The 20,835-nt window shown below is 41.7% G+C and overlaps 1 protein-coding gene across 2 annotated transcripts in view; it reads left to right on the top strand.

Moving 5' to 3' along the window:
• tnksa (tankyrase, TRF1-interacting ankyrin-related ADP-ribose polymerase a) overlaps positions 1–2,090 on the top strand; it is a 157,149-nt gene extending 155,059 nt beyond the window's left edge. For both annotated transcript variants that reach the window (XM_060840510.1, XM_060840501.1), the window contains one exon: positions 365–2,090. In XM_060840510.1, the coding sequence (XP_060696493.1) occupies positions 365–451 (87 nt within the window). In that variant the 3' untranslated portion in view covers positions 452–2,090. The remainder of the gene's footprint in view (positions 1–364) is intronic.
• Positions 2,091–20,835: the final 18,745 nt, after the last annotated feature.

Below are 20,835 nucleotides of genomic sequence, written 5' to 3'. Positions count from 1 at the left end.
AAGTACTGAGCAAACTTTTTCCTGTCAGTGGGACTTCGCTGTGTGAAAGACAGTGCCATCTTTATCAGTTCCTGAGAACCAGAAGTCAGTAACTCGGGTAATTGTACCTGCACACTTCTGTTGTGATAGGTTCCTGGGCAGAAGTAGAGTAATGCAACTTTTGGGGATGTAACCCAGCCTCAGGAAAGAGTTCCTTATTCTAGCAGGTAGGTATTTATTGTAGTGGTGGTTTCTAGCAGATTTGACAGGACTCTTTGAGAAATGCACTCATCAAATGTCAGGTTTTAAGTTGCTGTTGGAATAATATCCTGTCTCATTGTCCTTTGTAATTTAGCCATTTTAACTATTGCACATCTTCATGCAGGCATATCCAGAATACCTCATCACGTACCAGATCTTAAAGCCAGAAAGTCCGTCACAGCAGATAACAACAAATGAACAGAAGTCATAGTTCAAGTCAAACCTTGGCACCAAAGTGAACTTGGACCTAAGGCTTGTGAGAAGAATGCCTTTCTATGTGACTGTTACAATATTTATTTGAGAGAAACTTTTACAATAAAACTGGTATTTCAGTTTATGATTCTTCCCCTCAAAAACAATGTTGATTTCACCACCAGATCCCATAGCTGTGTGTTGTAAATTGTCCTTTCCTCTGAAAGAATGCTTCTTATTAGCTTTGGTCTACATTGGATTTACTTTTTGCACCTTTTGTCCCTCGCACCTCATTTTACAAATGTACTGGTGTTGCTAAAGTGCTGTTGGATGGGAACTTTGTTGAATGGCTAAATAACCTTGATCGCTGTAGTTACCGCCGGTGGTAATTCCAATCTTGGAAGAGTTTGTCATAACCAACATTGGCATTGAACTGTCTCTTTAAGCTAATCAGTGTATCTAACAAAAACTGCAGTGGTTGTATACCCCAGCAAAAAAGTGGTCTGTACAATAGACTCAAGTTGCTTAATGTGGGGCAATTATTAAAAATTCTGTAAACTGGTGATACTGCAGTTTCAGTTAAGATCAGTGATGCAAAACTCAATAGCTCACAACGATGTGTAATCAACATGCAAATGAGCATCTAAGTCATGCGTTCTTACAAGGCAGGTAATTTGCATGGATGTAGCATCTTACAATATCAGTTTGGTTTTCCTACCTTATTCCATTAGTTCTGATGGTTTTCATTATTCATTGAAGTTTTACACTTTCACATGACCGGAATTTAATTTTTGACATTTGTGTATAGTTTACACAAGAATATAAATATAAATGTTTTGTAGCTTTTTAAAGATGTGGTTAATGGTTATGTGTTGGGTATGAAGTAAAGTTCTTGGCAGCTAACTGGTATTATCCAGGCACTGCGAGAAGTAGTCCTAACATTTGCTGTGCTGTGTAGACAAAATGAAATAAATTTCAAACAGGTATGGATTGATGCTTTTCATTATGGTTGCTAGTGCTCATTGATATGGTGATGTGGACAAAAGCTAGCTTGAAGTTTTCGTATGCAACCTAGTTGAGGAGTGTTGGATACTTAGAAATGGCAAAGTGTAACTTCCTTTACAAAGCTTGCTGAACCATGCAGCTCTGGCTTACAAATATGGTTATGGATCATTGTGTGGAACCAACCTATAATTTACACTGGGATTTTGATTCAGATGATGATACCCACAAGTATGAAATCAGAAAGAGTTTATGGATGGCCTTGGGGTCCAGTCATTAAATTGAAATTTTGAACTACAACGTTCTAGCATTTTTCAGAATATTCATCCAAAATTGAATTCATGTTTAAGAACTATGCTGAAATTTGTCTAGTTTTAAAGCTATTATAAAGTCATAGCAGAATAATTGTGTGACTTTGGCATAATAGAACTTATTCAGCTCTAAAGTCAAGCTAAAAGTTGTATAATATATAATTTTTATTTAAATGATTACTATTTTCTTGAGTGTGCAAATTATCCCTGACACGAAATATGCATTAGCAGATCCAGTCATAGTATCCACATTTGGATTCTGACTGACAGCATATCTGTGTCCTCAATTAGACTTAATATCCCACTGCATTATGGACCTGTTCAGAAGGAACTGATCAGATATTGGGTGTTTTTGAGGGGGGGGGGGGGGGGGGAGAAGGGGGGGCGGAGAGGAGAATGAGAAGAATTTCAGATTTATGTATCCATCCCTAGCTGTCCATTTCAGGATCCAGAGTCCACTTGCACTTCTATCGCACTGTGTTAGATATTTGTAGTACATACTAATTCTTGTTGTTTTGGTTCGCTTGAAAGTTGTTACTGTGTTTTGTTACTTAGACTCTTGGTCTTTGCTCCCTTTAGTGTGTCTTGCTTTACAGACCCTCACCAGCTGCTGTCTGTTATATTTTGCTGTTCATATTCAGCGTCTAATCCAAGTAGTGTGATTTTGTTAATCAGTTTGAATTACTTGCATCTGATGTGATGCGAAGTGACATCATATTGCAGAAGAAATGGATTTTATTTGCCATGTGTTACCAGTAAATAATTGTCTTAATCACATTATGTCGACAGTTCTTTGTAAATGGCTTCACTTTTTTCTTTGATGTTTAATTGTGTGCTGGTGACATACATTCCACATCTTGGTAGCAGTAGTATAATTGATGATCTGTACCTCTGTCCAATGCAATGTTGTGTAAAATTGATTGTTTCAATTTCTATAGTTGGCTTGGTGGGGAGGTATAGAGTGACTTGACCTGATGCAAAATGCATTTTAAAAATATTACTACAAGAATCCTTCATGTTTATTGTTCAATGTAAACTTGTAGCAAATCCATCTTTGAGTCACCTGAATTTTAGACAGTGACGATCTGCAAAACCAATAGTTTAGTAGCTTATTTTTAAAAATCAACGTTCTAATGACATATACTGATAGATCAATTCTATTGTGTTAGCACATCACGAATGTTAGTTTGGAACATCCACACTAAACTGAAATGATTGATCTGCACTTGCTGAAGGAATTAGGATTCGTGTTAATGTACCATCACACTGCAAGGTAATGTCTGTGTTCTGGAATAATTCATCTTTGAAAATGTGGTCAAGTTACAATTTCATTGTACTTGGCTATTGCAAGAATGTGTGCTTATTCGTGAACAAAATGTTGCAGCTACGCGATCCTGAAAGGGGTTCTTGTTTTTTTAATTTTACTTATGGGAGCCTTCACTCCTTGATCCATGCTTTTTTAAAATATACTTTGCAATAAAGTGAATATAACAGATAGCATAGTACTGTTAGGTGCATCTTTGCCCATTTCGCAACCGAGTATCTATTGTTTAGTAATCAATTTTTGAATATACAAGTTGATTGGAGTTGGAAACTGAAAGTATTTTGAAAATGACATTAACTTGCAAGTGCAAAGTTCCATACAAATGGCTGCGCTTGAATTTTGTCCTTGAATTTTTCCAGCAGTCTCCTCCAATTTTATTTTCTCAGAATGTGTGCTTAACTTTTTGGTTCCACAATTTGGCTTGCTTATTGGACAACAACCGGTTTGGGATCGAACCGACATTAATTGTTTCAAAATCTCATTGCTAAACTGCATCAAAAGGTGTAATCGTTTTGAAAAGCTTGCTTGCAGCATGACTGAAGGTGTGTTAAAGCTTTATTTTTTAAACTGAGTCTGCTTACATTCCCCAGAGAATGATAATTGCCTTGTGGTAGTTTTTATCATCAACATCACTGCAGTAAAGCTTTGATATGATGACCTTGTTTGCACATTAGTTTTACTAGTATATTTAACAATTCACATTAATGCTACATTCGTGTATCAATTAATTTTATATTTTGCACAGATAATCATGTTTTAGAGCAATTTGAGTTATATTAGCATGTTTTATTTAGTGGTTTGGCATATTGAGATTGCAAATCTAGCAACTTTTTGCTTGCCTTTAAGGAATAAGTGATGAATGGACAGCAGATGGTGTTATATACAAGACAGTTGCACAGATCATTACTGATAATGCAGTTTTACCATCTGCTGACCGAGAAATAGGGCTGCATCAATAGAAACCCCTGTTTAGAAGTAAAACATTTTTGAAGGAGAAAAGCAGTGTATGTTTCACCTTACAAAATCCTCCTCAAAACAGACACTTTAAGCTTTTTCAGTAGTTTATTCCTGATACTGTTGAATATGACAGCCTCCTATCAAATGCATCCACACTTCCAAATTGTTAGCATGAGGTATTTGTGAATTTTAAACAGATGTGTTTCTGTACAGCCTGTAAAATGTTGCTGACTGTTCCATGCGTAGACTGTCAATGATATCTAGATCGGATTCTCCCAAACACATACTACTGAATTCTTAATGAATCAGTTCATTTGGTAAATTACTATCTTTGTAATTTAAATAACATATGAAGTAGAATTCAAGAAATAAAGACCAATTTCAATCCATAACAGAATTCACCAGGTTAACTGCCTTCCTTATCAATGCATTAGTTGGTTTAGATTATTCAAGCTTCCTCCTCCTTCCGAGTGAGCTGTATTTTGTCTTACAATTTGCCCTAGATTACCATTTGCAGTATATGTTATGGAATGTATTATGTATTGTACTTGATGAATCAAGTGACCTTCTGTTTTGTATTTTACTTTGTAATTATGGTATTTTTAATATGCACATTTTGTCAATACAAGGTGCTAATGTTTTTGCAGGAGAACACTTGAAATGGGTGTTAAGTAATTTAATATAGATGCCATTTACTTTTCCAGTGGCTTGAAATTGTACGTATAAACAATGGAGACTGTACATATGTATTTTAGTTTGTAAATGTATTGGTAGTAATATCAATGAAAATAATGTTGGGAATGTGAATATGTTTACACCAACAAGAAGGAAGGGAGAGATATAAACCATTCTGGTATAAATAACTGTTTTATTTTAATTAGAAATTTGTTTTTTTTTCCCCCCTATCCTTTCATTTAAGTCTCTGATTATTCTTAGATTTCAGAATGTACAGCTGTGTGGAAGATTTGACTTGTAAAGATGTGCTGGATTGTGATGTGTGTGGTACTGAAGTAACTGTTAATAAACTGCAGTGATGCCAACTTAACAACATGTGTTACTGTCTGAGATTTGTTTCCTACTATTTGTGCTGACATCCAGTACCTTATACTCTGTTCTGAATGCAAGTGAAAGTTTTAAACTTGAAACTAAACCTTCTTTCCACAGAATATATGCACGTGATTTCTGTATATTTCAGGTGATGAACTTTCTGGAGGGGGTTATGTTTGGCTTCAAAAAGAAATGATTTTAAATAAAACTAGTTTGAACAATTACCTTGTATATGTTTTACACTGATTGGCTAGGGTCAAAAACAAGCCAGTGAGAACAAACAAAAGGTTACCATATAGGAAACTGTGCTTCAATTGTACTGAAAGTTCTATGATTCTAGACTAAATTTCCATACATTATTAAATTGTGAATATTTTATTTCTACTACTCTGCTGTTCCCAGAATTATGATTGTGTTTCTGAGCTGTGGGAGCCTGAACACTTGAACTTTGATGGAACGGTTCACTGCAACATAACGCAAATTAGGATGAGTTATTCAGTCGTAGGGATGTACAGCACAGAACTAGACCCTTTGGTCCAACTCGTCCATGCGACGAGGTATCCTAACCTAGTGGGAGCAGATTTAGAACCGAATTGAGAAGGAACTTCTTCACCCAGAGGGTTGTGAATCTGTGGAATTCCCTGCCCAGTGAAGCAGTTGACATTATTTCATAAATGTGTTTAAAGCTAAGATAGATATCTTTTTGAACAATGAAGAAATTAAGGGTTATGGTGAGAGAGGGGGCTAAGTGGAGGTGTGGCTACAAAAAGATCAACCATGATCTTATTGAATGGCAAAGCAGGCTCAAGGGGCAGAGGGCGTACTCCTGCTCCTTGTTCTTATAAACATGTTGAAATAGGATCATTGCAGGGAAGGGTACAAGGTGGAACAAGTGTATCAGGAGATAAGAGTAGTGGAAGATATCTGAGACAATGACTGAGCTAAAAGAAAAGGTAGACACTTCTCGAAATAAACTACCTACAATTTGATTGCCCAACAGAGGTATTGGGAGTGTTAGACACCCTGTTGAGGAAGGACAACGGGAGGGGCTTGTAAGTCTCAAGTCATAGAGGTGCACAATGTAGAAACAGCCCCTTCAGTCCAACTCACCCATGCTGACAAGATATCGTAAACCAATCTAGTTCCATTTGCCAGCACTTGGCCCATATCCCTCTAAACCCTTCCTATTCATGTAACCATCCAAATGCCTTTTTAAATGTTGTAATTGTACCATCCTCCTCCTCCACCTCTGGCAGTTCATTCATACATACACCATCCTCGGCGTGAATAAGTTGCCCCTTTGGTCCCTTTCAATTCTTTACCCTCTTACCTTAAACTGTTTAGTTTTTGACTCCCCTACCTTTGGAAAAAGACCATGACTATTCCCTCTCTCCAGGCTGTTTTGTGAGTTTATAAACTCCAGGGAAAATAAACCCAGCCTATTCAGCCTCTCCCTATAGGTCAAACCCTACAACCCTGGCCACATCCTCAAAGCTTTTCTGGACCCTTTCAAGATTCACAACATCTTTCCTATAGCAGGGACACCAGAATTGAATGCAGTAATCCAAAAGTGGCCTAACCAATATACAGCTGCAATGTGACCTTCCAACATCTATACTCAATGCACTGGCCACAAAAGGCAAGTGTACCAAATGCCTTCTTCACCACCCTATCTACCTGCGACTCCACTTTTGAGGAATTATGAACCTGTACCCCTGAAGTCTTTGTTCAGCAACACTCCCCAGGACCTTAACATTAAGTGTATAAGTCAATAGACAATAGGTGCAGGAGTAGGCCATTCTGCCCTTCGAGCCTGCACCACTATTCAATATGATCATGGCTGACCATCCTTAATCAGTATCCTGTTCCTGCCTTATCTCCATAACCCTTGATTCCACTATCCTTGAGAGTTCTATCCAACTCTTTCTTAAATGAATCCAGAGACTGGGCCTCCACTGCCCTCTGGGGCAGAGCATTCCACACAGCCACCACTCTCTGGCTGAAGAAATTTCTCCTCATCTCTGTCCTAAATAGTCTACCCCATAATTTTAAGCTGTGTCCTCTAGTTTGGCACTCGTCCATCAGCGGAAACATGTTTCCTGCCTCCAGAGTGTCCAATCCTTTAATAATCTTATATGTCTCAATCAGATCCCCTCTTATTCTTCTAAATTCAAGGGTATACAAGCCCAGTCGCTCCAGTCTTTCAGCGTAAGGTAGTCCCGCCATTCCAGGAATTGACCTCGTGAACCTACGCTGCATTCCCTTAATAGCCAGAATGTCTTTCCTCAAATTTGGAGACCAAAACTGTGCACACTACTCCAGGTGTGGTCTCACCAGGGCCCTGTACAGCTGCAGAAGAACCTCTTTGCTTCTATACTCAATCTCTCTTGTTATTGAAGGCCAGCATGCTATTAGCCTTCTTCACTACCTGCTGTACCTGCATGTTTACCTTCATTGACTGGTGTACAAAAACACCCTGATCTCTCTGTACTGCCCCTTTACCTAAATTGATTCCATTTATGTCATAATCTGCCTTCCTGTTCTTGTCACCAAAGTGGATAACCATACATTTATCCACATTAAACTGCATCTGCCATGCATCAGTCCACTCACCTAACCTGTCCAGGTCACCCTGTAATCTTCTAACATCCTCCTCACATTTCACCTTGCCACCCAGCTTAGTATCATCAGCAAATTTGCTAATGTTATTGCTAATATCAGTCCTGCTCTAATTTGCCCTACCAAACGCCATCTGCCACTCCTCGCCCATTGGCCCATCTGGACAAAGGACCTGCTGTACTCTGAGAAAACCCTCACTGCCCACATCATCAACTTTGGTCTCATCTGCAAACTTACTAACCATACTTCCTGGTGTTTACATACAAATCGTTTACAAAAAGCAGTGGACCCAGCACTGATCCAGGAAATAGAGCATAATCTATAGATATGCACCTTGGGCAGAATATGGATGTAGGAAAGATTAATAAATAAAACAACACCCTTATCAATTGACCCTATAACAAACCGGTTAAACAGAGTTTCAGTCCAGTCTATAGGAATTGCTATAGAAAAGATGTGAAACTTGCAAGGGTTCAGAAAAGATTTTCAAGAATGTTGGAGGGATTGATTGTTATGGAGATGCTGAACAGGCTGAGGTTATATTGTGTGGAGTGTTGGAGCTGTGGGGTGACCTCTTAGAGGTTTATAGTATGTGAGGCATGTTTACAGTAAAGGCCTTTTCCCTGAATAGGGGAGTCCAAAATCTGAGAGCATAGGTTTAAAGTGCAAGGGGAAAGATTTAAAACTTAATATAAGGGGCATCTTTTTCATGCAGAGGGTGGTTTGTGTATGTAATGGGCTGCCAGAGATGGAGGAGAAGGCTGGTACAATTACAACATTCCAAAGTCATCTGGATAGATATGTGATTAAGAAGGGCTTAGAGGGAGATATGTACCAAATACTGGCAAGTGGGACTAGATTAATTTAGGATATCTGCACACAGCCGAATTGGATGGAAGGGTCTGTTTCTGTGTCGTATGATTCTATGAATAGATGGGAAAGGCCAATGGGCTTCTGAAGTCTCGGGTGCTGTGTGTGTAAAGCCTAAGAAAAGCCAGTTGTTTTCTCTCGAGTTATTGTAAGCTGCTGCCTGTAACCCATAACCTCTCAGACCTTACAGTCAGTGTCCCAGTCATCCTGAGCCTACTGCGAAGGAGCAGAAATGATCACAGCATTGTATTCCCACGCCAACATCTCTGTCGCAGGCCTGACCTCAGCACAAGGTCAAAGAACAATGTTTCATTTTCCATTTGGGGACTCTGCAGCCTCTAGGACTCCATATCAAGTGCAATAAGTTTGAGTCTGATTCCCTCCTTCCATGTTTCTTTTACCCACCCACATTCTCACCTTTTAATGACACCGGTTGCTTTAGGCACAGCCATCCAACCAACTCTGAGGCGTTATCACATTATATGGAGTGTCCACCTGTTCTCTCTCTATGGGCCCTATCCCCATCTACCATTTACTCCTTACCCTCCTATCTTCTGCATAAAAATCTACTTTTTCCTTGCTACCATCAGTTCTGAAGAAGGATCACTACCTGAAATGTTAACTCTGAATTCCCTCCACAGATGCTGCCAGACTGCTGAGATTCTCCAGCAATTTCTGGTTTTGTTTTTGGTTTTTAACGTCTGCAGTCCTTTCGGCCCTTATCAAATTATAAGGGTTGTATTGAGTACAGCTGAGCAGACGTGGGTACTGCAGATGCAGGAGATGAGTGTCAAGATTAGAGTGGTGCTGGAAAAGCACAGCAGGTCAGGCAGCATCCGAGGAGCATGAAAATCGATGTTTCAGGCCAAAGCCCTTCTTCAGAAATGGGTACAGCTTATCCATCCTCTCCTCCTTGTGGTTCTTATTGTCACTTACTCAGCTTTCCTTCTATCTTGGCTCCTATCTGTAATCCTGTTTACCAACACCTTTCATGTATACCTCCTCTGGGCTCCATCTCCAACTATCTACTCATCCACTCTATTCCCACTCCCCAATTGCAATTTGAGTGTAAATACAAACTGCTAACAGATCTGATGAAGAAGTGCCAGACTCGAAACATTAACTCTGCTTTCTGCCCACAGATTTGCTGAATTTCTCCAGCAATTTGTTTTTCTTTACAGGAATTGTGATTTATCCCAGCAGTGGCAAAAAGTCATACCCTTCAGTCACAGGGATATTGCAGCTTGTCAAAACTCACTAATATTTTTTTAAAAATTATATTTGTTAATTTTTTTTCTGCAAGTGGCATGATTAAGACAAACGGCTACTGTTTTAAAAAAATGTATTGTTTGATTTGTATATTTCTTGGTGTTAAATTCTGAGTAATGTAACCAACAGGAAAATATAGAATCAAGAGTGTGTTGCTGGGAAAGCACAGCAGGTCAGGCAGCATCCGAGGAGCAAGAGAGTCGACGTTTCAGGAATGAGGCTTGTGGGTCGGGGTCTGAGAGGTAAAAAAGGGGGGGGGGGGTTGGGGAAAAAAGGTCGCTGAGAGAGAAGGTGATAGGCTAGAGTGGGGTGATGGACAAATCAGGAGGGCGGTGCCGAGTTGTAGGCTTGGGATAATGTGGTGAGAGAGGAAATGAGGAAACTATTGAAATCCTCCCACTGCCTCCAAATCAAAGGGGTAGCCATGGGTATCCACATGGGACCCAGCTATACCTGCCTGTTTGTCAGGTACGTGGAGCAGTCCATCTTTTGCAGTTACACTGGCACTAACTCCAACCTGTTCCGCCGCTACATCGGTGACTGTATCGGTACCACTCGTCCTCCCACGAGGAGGTTGAACAGTTCATCAATTTTACCAACGCCTTCCACTCCCACCTCAAATTCACCTGGACCATCTCAGACACCTCCCTCCCCTTCCTGGACATCTCCATCACTCTCCGGCGTTTGGCTAACCACAGACATCTCCTACAAGCCCACAGACTTCCACAGCTACCTAGACTACACCTCCTCCCAACCTACCTACTATAAAACCACCATCCCTTATTCCCAATTCCTCCGCCTCTGCCACATCTGTTCACAGGATGACCAATTTCACCTCAAAGTCCCAGATGGCCACCTCCTTCCCACATGGTTGACAATGCCCTCCACTGTATCTCCTCCACTTTCTGTACTTCTGCCCTTGAACCCCACCCCTCCCCTTGAACCCCATGGTCATCACCTTTCACCCCACCAACCTTCGCATACATCACATTATTTTCCGCCACTTCAGCCACCACCAAATGGACCCCACCACCAGAGATATATTTCCCTCCCCAGCATTCCGGAGAGACCTCCGCAACTCCCTCATCAGGTCCATGCCCCCACCAGCCCATACCCCACTCCTGGCACCTTCCACTGCTACCGCAGGAAGTCCAAAACCTGTGCCCACACCATTCCCCTCACCTCTGTCCAAGTCCCCAAAGGATCATTCAACAGAAATTTACCTGTACCTCTACCAAGTCATTTAGTGCATCCGTTGCACCTGATGTAGTCTCCTCTACATTGAGGAGACAGGATGCTGCCTTGCAGATCGTTTCAGAGAACATCTCTGGGACACCCACACCCACCAACCCCACCGCCTCATGGTTGAACACTTCAACTCCCCCTGCCGCTCCATCAACGATATGCAGGTCCTGGGCTGCCTCCACCGCCAAACCATTACCCCACAACGCCTGGAGGAAGAACACTTCATATTCTGCCTTAGGACCCTGTAAACACGTGAGACAAATGTGGACTTCAACAGCTTCCTCAGTTTCCTTCCCCCACAGTATCCTAGCCCTAAGCCTCCAACTTGGCACTGCCCTCCAGACCTGTCCATCACTCCCCCTTCTGACCTATCACCTTCTCCCTCATCTTCATCCACCTATCGCTTTCTGCCTCACCTTCATCCACGTATCGCTTTCTCAGCTACCTTCCCCCAACCCAACCCCTGCCCCCTTCCTTTTATCTCTCAGCCCCTGGCCCACAAGCCTCATAACCTGAAATGTTGATTCTTCTGCTCCTCGGACACTGCCTGACTTGCTGTGCTTTTCCAGCACCACTCTCTTGACTCTGATCTCCAGCATCTGCAGTCCCACTTTCTGCTGGAAAATATAGAATCCCTACAGTGTGGAAACAGGCCATTTGGCCAAACAGTTCCACACCGACTCTCCAAAGAGTATCCCACCCAGACTCATTCCCATACTACTCTACATTTCCCCTGATTAACTGCACCTAACCTACACATCCCTGAACACTGGGCAATTCAGCTTTGGCAATTCACCTAACCTGCACATTCTTGGACTGTGGAAGGAAATCGGAGCATGCAGAGGAAACCCATACAGACATGGGGAGAATGTGCAAACTCCACACACGCAGTCACCCAGACTGGAATTGAACCTGGGTCCCTAGCAGCAGTGCTAGTTACTGAGTTACTGTGCTATCCATAGTACGTGTATTAATTTAAATCGATCTGTAAAGATGAAAAAATCCTTGGAACTCTTACGCTAAGAACACCAAATCCAATTTTAGGACGAAAGTTTGTTTATATTCCATTGTATATAGCAAGAAGTTATTGTTTATTCAGGAAAATAATAAGAAGTTGTTAGGACTATCATTAGCTTATTCTGTTTCTTAATAGTATCATGGTAAAGCTTTGAATCATAAGTCATTATCATTCTAATTTTGCACTTCTCCACTTACTACATTTAACACCTTTGTAAATATATCTCTCTTCCACTTCACAACGCTGGAAGGATACTGCCTTTGAAAGGGTATTCTAGAATTGAAGATATCTGTATAGATTTGAAAAGCTTTGAAGCAATTTTTTTTTGTATTCATAAGAGGAGTACGTCACTAGCTGGGCTATTCTTTTGCCCCGTTGCTAAGTGCCCTAGAATTGAGTGGCTTGCTAGCACATTTTGGAAATTGCTTAATGTTTTGGGTCCAATGACCCTTCCTTTGGTCACTCGACCCCGAAACATTAACTCTGATTTTTCTCCGCGGATGCTGTCAGACCTGGTGAACTTTTCCAGCAATTTCTAATTTTGTCTCTGACTTACAGCATCTGCAGTTCTCTCCGTTTTATTTAAGAAACAACCACATTGCTGTGGGTCTGGAGTCTCATTTAGGTCAGATATGAATGACAGATTTTGTTCACTGAAGAGCATTTATGACCATGGTTACCCAGTCTCCATTAGATTAGTTTTTAATTTCAGATTTTAATTTAATTCAAACGTCACCATCTGCCATGTTGAGGTTTGAACACATTTTCCCAGATTATTAGTCTGGAACACTGGTTTATTAGGGTCTGGTGAAATTATTGCAACATCACACCTCCTCTTAATTGAACCTTTCAGTATAATGAAGAAAATTGACAAGTCCAATCAATACAAATTGTCAACTGTGAGGTGCTCAAATCCCAGGGGAAATTTAAGGAAAGATGAGTCAATAATCAATCAGGACTCCTAGGCTAATGGAGGGAGAGCATTGAATGTGATTTGGAGGTTCAATTGACAATTAGGTTCTTTGAAAACAAAGTGATTTAAGAGTATAGACAATATATATAAATTCACATAGTACTACAAAACACTGCACAGTCAGAATAGCGTTGCTGAATACGAAAATAAACAGGCAACTTGCAGCCTGCACAATTTTCAAGTCTTTGAAATGTCCTGCTCCCAAAATAAGCACCTGCTCCAATCACAAGCTTCCAATCCCACAACGAGCTCCAAATTGTCTAAAGCTCAGATGAGGGAACGCAAATTCATAAATTTTTTTTTACAGATGAGAAGGTTACACTGAATTCCAAATCCTACGACCTTTCACTGGTTCCTAAAAATAACCCATCTTGTATCCACACATCGTTAAGTTTGTACATTCCTCACAGATTACCTCTTTCAAAACCAGTTTTAAGTGAAACAACTTCAGAGGTTTCCATGGAAATCAAAACATAATTTGTAGTTAGGTTCTTTTGGATGTACCTCATCTAGAAAAAATAATCATAAGTCAGAATATTGTACCAAACATGTACATTACTGTACATTCCTAAATTCATTAACTTGTGAAATAAAACAAATTCAATATGAAGTAAATATGGTATAAATTTAAATGAGATAATATGCACCAATCTTGTTTCATTCTCATGGAGAATGACTTGTTTCCATTCTGTTTGGATTCTGAGATGGCTGCTGAAAAATCCAATACATAACCTCCAGACTCTGCCAGGTAAGTGCTACCTGGGGAGTTGTTATTTCTGCACTTTCTCGGATGCCTTGACTTCACTGTCCCATCTGCCCTGGGAAGTTTCTGTGTGTTCAGCGCATTCCCGGATGAACCTGCTTCATTTTTGTCAGTGTCAAGCCAAGGACCTCCATGTGTTGATGGGGATGTTTGACTAATAAGAAATGGTTTGAGGACATCCTTAACGTGTTTCAGTGGACCTGCCTTTGAGCCTTAATGCTGGACATAGCAACTGGGAAGAGGACACTGCTGTTGGAGGAGCACATCTCTTGCCACCAGATTAGAAAGATGTTGCAAAGGCACTGCTGGTGGAGTTTCTCTGAGGCTTTGAGGTGTTTACTCCATGTTGTCCAAGGCTCCAAAACATATAGGAGATTAGGGATCACTGTTCACTGATAAGCCATGACATTCCTCTTGAGTTTTGATATTGGTCTTCCAATGTTCTTACCTTTGATCAATTGAATTGGTACAATGAAGGCAATGGTGAATTTTGTCCTTCTATGTATGGCTTTGCCAGGAGGAGGGGCTACCAAGATAGGGCAAATGTTCCACGTTTTCCAGGATCTCACCATTGATCGTAATCAATGAGGGAGCTGATTAGAAGTGGCTCTTTGATTTCTGAGTATTTAATGAAGGGGTGTGCACTCATGAACCTTCAGAGAATCTCAGTGGAATGATTTTGTTTTGAATTGAAGATGATGTAGGTGGAACAGCTAGGTCTTGGTGGAGTTGTTGGGAAGATATGATAACGTCCTTGAAAAATGTCCCCCAGGATTGCTGGTCAGATTTATTTTAGATTCTGCTAGTGCATCTCCTTGATGGTGAAGTACAGCTTCTGAGGCAGGGACTCGTCTGCTTCATCTGCTTTTCTATTTGTTTCCGTTTTTTTTATCTTTGCTTTCTAATTTTTTTTTCTCTTTTGTTTTACTCACTCCTTGTTAGGTGGCAGCATCAGCAGCGGCGAGTGAGCCCAGTGCGGACTGTGGCAGAGGATTCGGAGGTGAGTTTGGGTTCCTGCATAGACAGGGTGGTCCTGGTGTCAGCTAATGGCTGTGACATTGGGGTATGAGACCCGGCTGTATTGGTGAGGTGGACCTGAAGCGGACTCCTGATGGTGGCGGAGTTGAGTTTGAGCCAGTGTGGTACTCGGCAGCATCGGTGTGTGTCTGCTTTGGCAAGGTTCAGTGAGGACTTATCGTGGTGAGGGCCTCAGTGGAGGCAGGATGACTGCGAAAAGTGGGCAACTTCTGTTCCAGTAGTGGTGGATCAGCAAAGGGGACTCATGCTTGGCTACCATGGCCCATGGCAGAGCACTGAACAAGAAGAAGTGTGAAGTTGAACACTTTAATCTTTATCCCTTCAGTTTTCTGCCTTCATATTCAATGTTTTGGCTTGTATTTTAAGATGGTGCTGGAGAGTGGTGATGTGATGTAACACTTTTCACTCTATTTTGTAACAAAACATACGTGACAATAAATAAATGATCAAATCAAGTTGACATGCCATTATCGATTTGTAGCTCAAGTGGATGGTGTTCCAATCATGGGATTTTTGTCTCCAGCTTGTTGTTTCTCTAGCTGCATTAACTCCCTGTTCACCAGTTGTTCTGTATGAAAATTAAACAATTCCACCACATTATCCTCCTCCACCTCTTCAAATCTAACATGGCGAGGTGCTGACCTCCCACTGAATGTCTGCAAAATGCTATCAAATCCTCCAATGACCGTGGCACATTCGGACCATGTTTTTTCATCCTCTGCCATTCGTACACAACAATTAAACTTTATTCCATGAATTTGCACTATCGTCAATACACTTGAGTCTTTTGACTTTAGCAGCATTCCCTGATTGTCAGCTTATCTTCACCACACTTTATGAGCTGGGAGAAAGGTACAATGAAAGCAATAGGCCTTGAATGTTGCTACCGCACCTGCTCTGTGGGCCGTACCACTAAATTGAGATGGGGGGCAAAGAAACCAGCTTAACATTTCTCAATTAGTCTTAAAGATTGGCAGACCCTGAGGCATTATGTAGGAGAAACAATACTCTGAAGTCAGTGTTTTCTCTGCACAATATTTTCTCAAGCAGGGATGACATAGAGAGAAAACCATTCTTGATGGAGGAGACCTGTCTGTCAGGCTTTCTTTTTGAAGCCAAACAACATACAGATGTTCTCTGAAATAGCTTCTCAAAACCCTGACTGTGTAAAAAAAAAAATGCCCCTCGTCTCATTTTTAAACTTTTCTCTCTCACCTTAAAAATATGCCCCCCCGTCTTGAAATTTCCCACATTCTGAAAAACAAAACACCCGCCATTCACCTTATCTATGCCCCTCATGATTTTGTAAACTTCTATAAGTCACCCTTCACCCTCCTGTGCTCAAGTGGAAAAATATCCACTCCTTATAACTCAAACGTTCCTTTCCCGACAACATCCTGGTAAATCTCTTCTGAACCCTCTCCACCTTAATAATGTCCTTCCTATAGCAGGGTGACCAGAACTGTACAAAGTCCTGCAGAAGAGGCCTCACCAATGTCCTGTACAATCTCACCATGATGTCCCAATTCATATTCAAAGGTCTGGGCAATGAAGGCAAGCGTGTTAACCACCCTGTCTGTGTGTAATGCAAACCTCAAAGAATTATGTACCTGAACCTTTAGGTCCCTTTGTTCTTCAACACAAGGTAATCATTGGAGGGTTTAACCCTGAGGAAGACTTCTCCTTCAAAGCTGATGACCTTGGTAGGAGTAGATTACAACAAGCTGGAGTTTACAAGGATAGAGGCTGGGAGTGAAGCAATGGAGTAATTGAGCCTCGAGGTGAATAGGGGTATCAGCAGCCTTATTTCCTGGGGTCACTAATGCTACAAAAGTTGGAGTGAGCAGGAAACAGTATTTCAATACATGAGGTATTGCATTTAATCTCAGTGCCCCTTGAGTAGGACACAGAGACTGTGAATAGTCATCTTCTTGTGACAACATTGCCCCCAAGGATTGGTGCTGAAAAATGTGTTGCTGGTAAAGCGCAGCAGGTCAGGCAGCATCCAAGGAGCAGGAAAATCAATGTTTCGGGCATAAGCTCTTCTTCGGAACTTCATGAAGAAGGGCTTATGCCCGAAACATCGATTTTCCTGCTCCTTGGATGCTGCCTGACCTGCTGCGCTTTTCCAGCAACACAGTTTTCAGCTCTGATCTCCAGCATCTGCAGTCCTCACTTTCCCCAAGGATTGGTTGCAGCCAGAGGCAAGGAAACAGAGTTTATGAAGGAGCCAAAGACAATGGATTAACTTTCTGACGTTGACCTGGAAATGTTTGTTACTTATCTAAGATTTGGTGTCAGGCAAGAAGTCTGACTTTGGAGACAGTCATGGGGGAATGGGAAATGATGGAGTTTGAGCAGGGTATTAACAGTGCACATGTTGAGGCTTAAATAAAACACCTGCAGGTGCTGGAAATCTGAAACCGGGAACAGAAAGTACTGGAGAAACTCAGCAGGTCTGGCAAAACAGGGAGGGTCACTGGAACTCTGTGTTTCTCTCTCCGTAGATGCCAGCAGACCTGCTGAGTTCCTGTTTTTATGTCACATGAAGAAGCTTAAGTTGTGTCTTTGGATAATGTCACAAGGCCATGACGTGGGATTTAAGATGGAACGTGGGATTTAAGGAGTGGGGAAAGATATAAAGACTGCATTCTTATGAAGCCTAAACTGTGTGTGTGTATGTAGGGACAGTTAAGGAGATGAAGAGGAACCATTGAAGAGTTTACATCTATTTTAGGGATTGGAACTCATGTAAGGCAATACCATGGAGGTGAATTATGGAGAACACATATTGAAGAGGATGACATTTTCAATCACACCATGTGCTGCAGAGAAACGAGAGGGGATAACCTCCCATTTTTATAATTATGTTCCTCTTTTTTTCCCCCTCATTGACTCTGACCTACAGGGGAAGTGATGGCCTTGTGGTATCATCACTGGACTGTTAATGCAGAGACCCAGCATATGCTTGAATCCTGTCATAGCAGATTGTGGAATTTAAAGTCACTAAAAATCTGGAATTTAGAGTCTAATGGTGTCCACGATCGATTGCTGATTATCGGGAAAAACCTATCTAGTGCACTAACATATCTTAGGGAAAGAAACTGCTGTCCTTACCTGGACTGGCCTACATGTGATTCCAGACCCACAACAATGTGGTTGACTCTTAACTTCCCCGTGGATAATTAGGGATGGGCAATAATGCTGGCCTAGACAGTAATGCCCACATCCCATGAAAGAATTTAGCAAAACATAGTTACCTTCCTGGATGAAGGTAATTAAAAGACAATGATATATTATGCATTGATTAGATTCCCTACAGTGTGGAAACAGGCCCTTCGGCCCAACAGGTCCACACTGACCCTAGCCCACCCAGTTACCGTATATTTACCCCTGACTAATGCACCTAACACTATGGGCAATTTAACATAGCCAATTCACCTGACCTGCACCTCTTTGGACTGTGGGAGGAAACCGGAGCACCCAGAGGAACTCCATACAGACAGTTGCCCAAGGTTGAAACTGAACCCGGATCCTTGATGCTGTGAGGCAGCAGTGCTAACCACTGAACCATTGTGCCGCCCATTCTTGTCAATGTATGAGCTCACAAGGAAAATCATTAGTCAAAAAACAAACTCTGCAACATGAAACAATTTTACCAGAAACTGGAGTTTTCTATATGTTTTTGGGAGACAGCAATCATTTTAAATACATAATTTAGATTTCTTTTGAGGAACCTAGGTAAGGGTCTTTACAAGATTGAAACAATCGTGCAAGGTTAGATCTCATGGAATACAGGGAGAACTAGCCATTTGGATACAGTACTGGCTCAAAGGTAGAAGACAGAAGGTGGTGGTGGAGGGTTGTTTTTCAAACTGGAGGCCTGTGACCAGTGGAGTGTCCAAGGATTGGTGCTGGGCCCTCTACTTTTTGTCATTTACATAAATGATTTGGATGCGAGCAAAAGAGTTACAGTTAGTAAGTTTGCAGATGACACCAAAATTGGAGGTATAGTAGACAATGAAGAGGGTTACCTCAGATTACAACAGCCAATGGGCTGAGAAGTGGCAGATGGAATTTAATTCAGATAAATGCAAGGTGCTGCATTTTGGGAAAGCAAATCTTAGCAGGACTTCTACACTTAATGGTAAGGTCCTAGGGAGTGTTGCTAAACAAAGAGACCTTGGAGTGCAGGTTCATAGCTCCTTGAAAGTGGAGTTGCAGGTAGATAGGATAGTGAAGGTGGCGTTTGGTATGCTTTCCTTTATTGGTCAGAGTATTGAGTACAGGAATTGGGAGGTCATGTTGCGGCTGTACGGGACATTGGTTAGGCCACTGTTGGAATATTGCGTGCAGTTCTGGTCTCCTTCCTATCGGAAAGAAGTTGTGAAACTTGAAAGGGTTCAGAAAAGATTTACAAGGATGTTGCCAGGGTTGGAGGATTTTAGCTACAGGGAGAGGCTGAACAGGCTGGGGCTGTTTTCCCTGGAGCATTGGAGGCTGAGGGGTAACCTTATAGAGGTTTACAAAATTATGAGGGGGACAGATAAGATAAATAGACAAAGTCTTTTACTTGGGGTGGGGAGTCCAGAACTAGAGGGCATAGGTTTAGGGTGAGAGGGAAGAGATATAAAAGAGACCTAAGGGGCAACTTTTTTATGCAGAGGGTATATGTGTATGGAATGAGCTGCCAGACAATGTAGTGGAAGCTGGTACAATAACAACAGTTAAGAGGCATTTGGATGGATATATGAATAGGAAAGGTTTGGAGGGATATGGGCCAGGTGCTAGCAGGTAGGACTAGATTGGGTTGGGATATCTGGTCGGCATGGACGGTTGGACCGAAGGGTCTGTTTCCAAGCTGTACATCTCTATGACTCTATACTGACCATAACAGCCTTGCCTTTTGTGCCCTGCCCCCTCGGCCTGTGCTAACAGGCTCAGACCGCTTTCAGTCTTGACTTGTCTTTTAGCACAGTCACTAAACCAGTCAACTTGTGCTGATTGCATGCAGTGGTCAGTCAAGGGCTTCCTTATATTGCCATATAGCACTGAGCAGGTTAATTTGAAAATATTTTGGAGTTAGTTAGCTCAGTTGGCTGAATGGCTGCTTTGTGATGTGAAATGACACCAACAGCCAGGCTTCAATTGCTGCTTGTCTCAAGGGTAAGATTCCATCCAGTATTTTTAACCCCTCGTTAATTGAGTGGCTTGTTGAGCCAATTCAAAGGGCAGTTAAAGAGTCAACCACACTGCAGGAGTTTTGGAGACTAGGTTTTTTTTATTAGATTCCCTACAGAGAGGAAACAGGCCCTTCGGCCCAACAAGTCCACACCGACCCGCCAAAGAGCGACCCACCCAGATCCATTCCCCTACATTTACCCCGATTAATGCACCTAAGACTATGGAGAAACTTATCATGGCCAATTTACCTGGCCTGCACATCTTTGGACTGCGTGAGGAAACCGGAGCACCCAGCAGAAACCCACACAGACACGGGGAGAATGTGCAAACTCCACACAGACTGTTGCCCGAGGCTGGAATTGAACCCAGGTCCCTGGCGCTGTGAGGCAGCAGTGCTAACCACTGAGCCACCGTGCCTTTTTTTTGACATGATGAATGTTGAGATTAGAGATAGATGGATGGATGGATGGCTGATTTCCCTCCTCAGAGAATATTAGCGAACAGATGTACTTTTACAGCAACTGATGATAGTTGCATGGTAACTGAGGTGAGCTTTAAATTCTAAATGAAGTTTATTGAATATAGATTTCACTGGCTCTCATGGTGAGATTCATCCCTGGATCATTAACCATGAACCTCTGGATTACATTACTACTGCCCCAGCCACAAACTGGCATTTCCTACACTACAACAGTGACCATACTTCCTACAATCTTGGTTGACTGTCAAGTACTTTGAGACATTCAGATGTCATGTAAAACTCCGTATAAACGTAAGTCAGAG

This window comes from Hemiscyllium ocellatum, chromosome 2 (genome assembly GCF_020745735.1).
Source record: "Hemiscyllium ocellatum isolate sHemOce1 chromosome 2, sHemOce1.pat.X.cur, whole genome shotgun sequence".
NCBI classification, from domain to species: Eukaryota; Metazoa; Chordata; class Chondrichthyes; order Orectolobiformes; family Hemiscylliidae; genus Hemiscyllium; species Hemiscyllium ocellatum.
The sequence above is the reverse complement of the archived record's forward strand: the minus strand, read 5'-3'. Positions and strand labels throughout refer to the sequence as shown.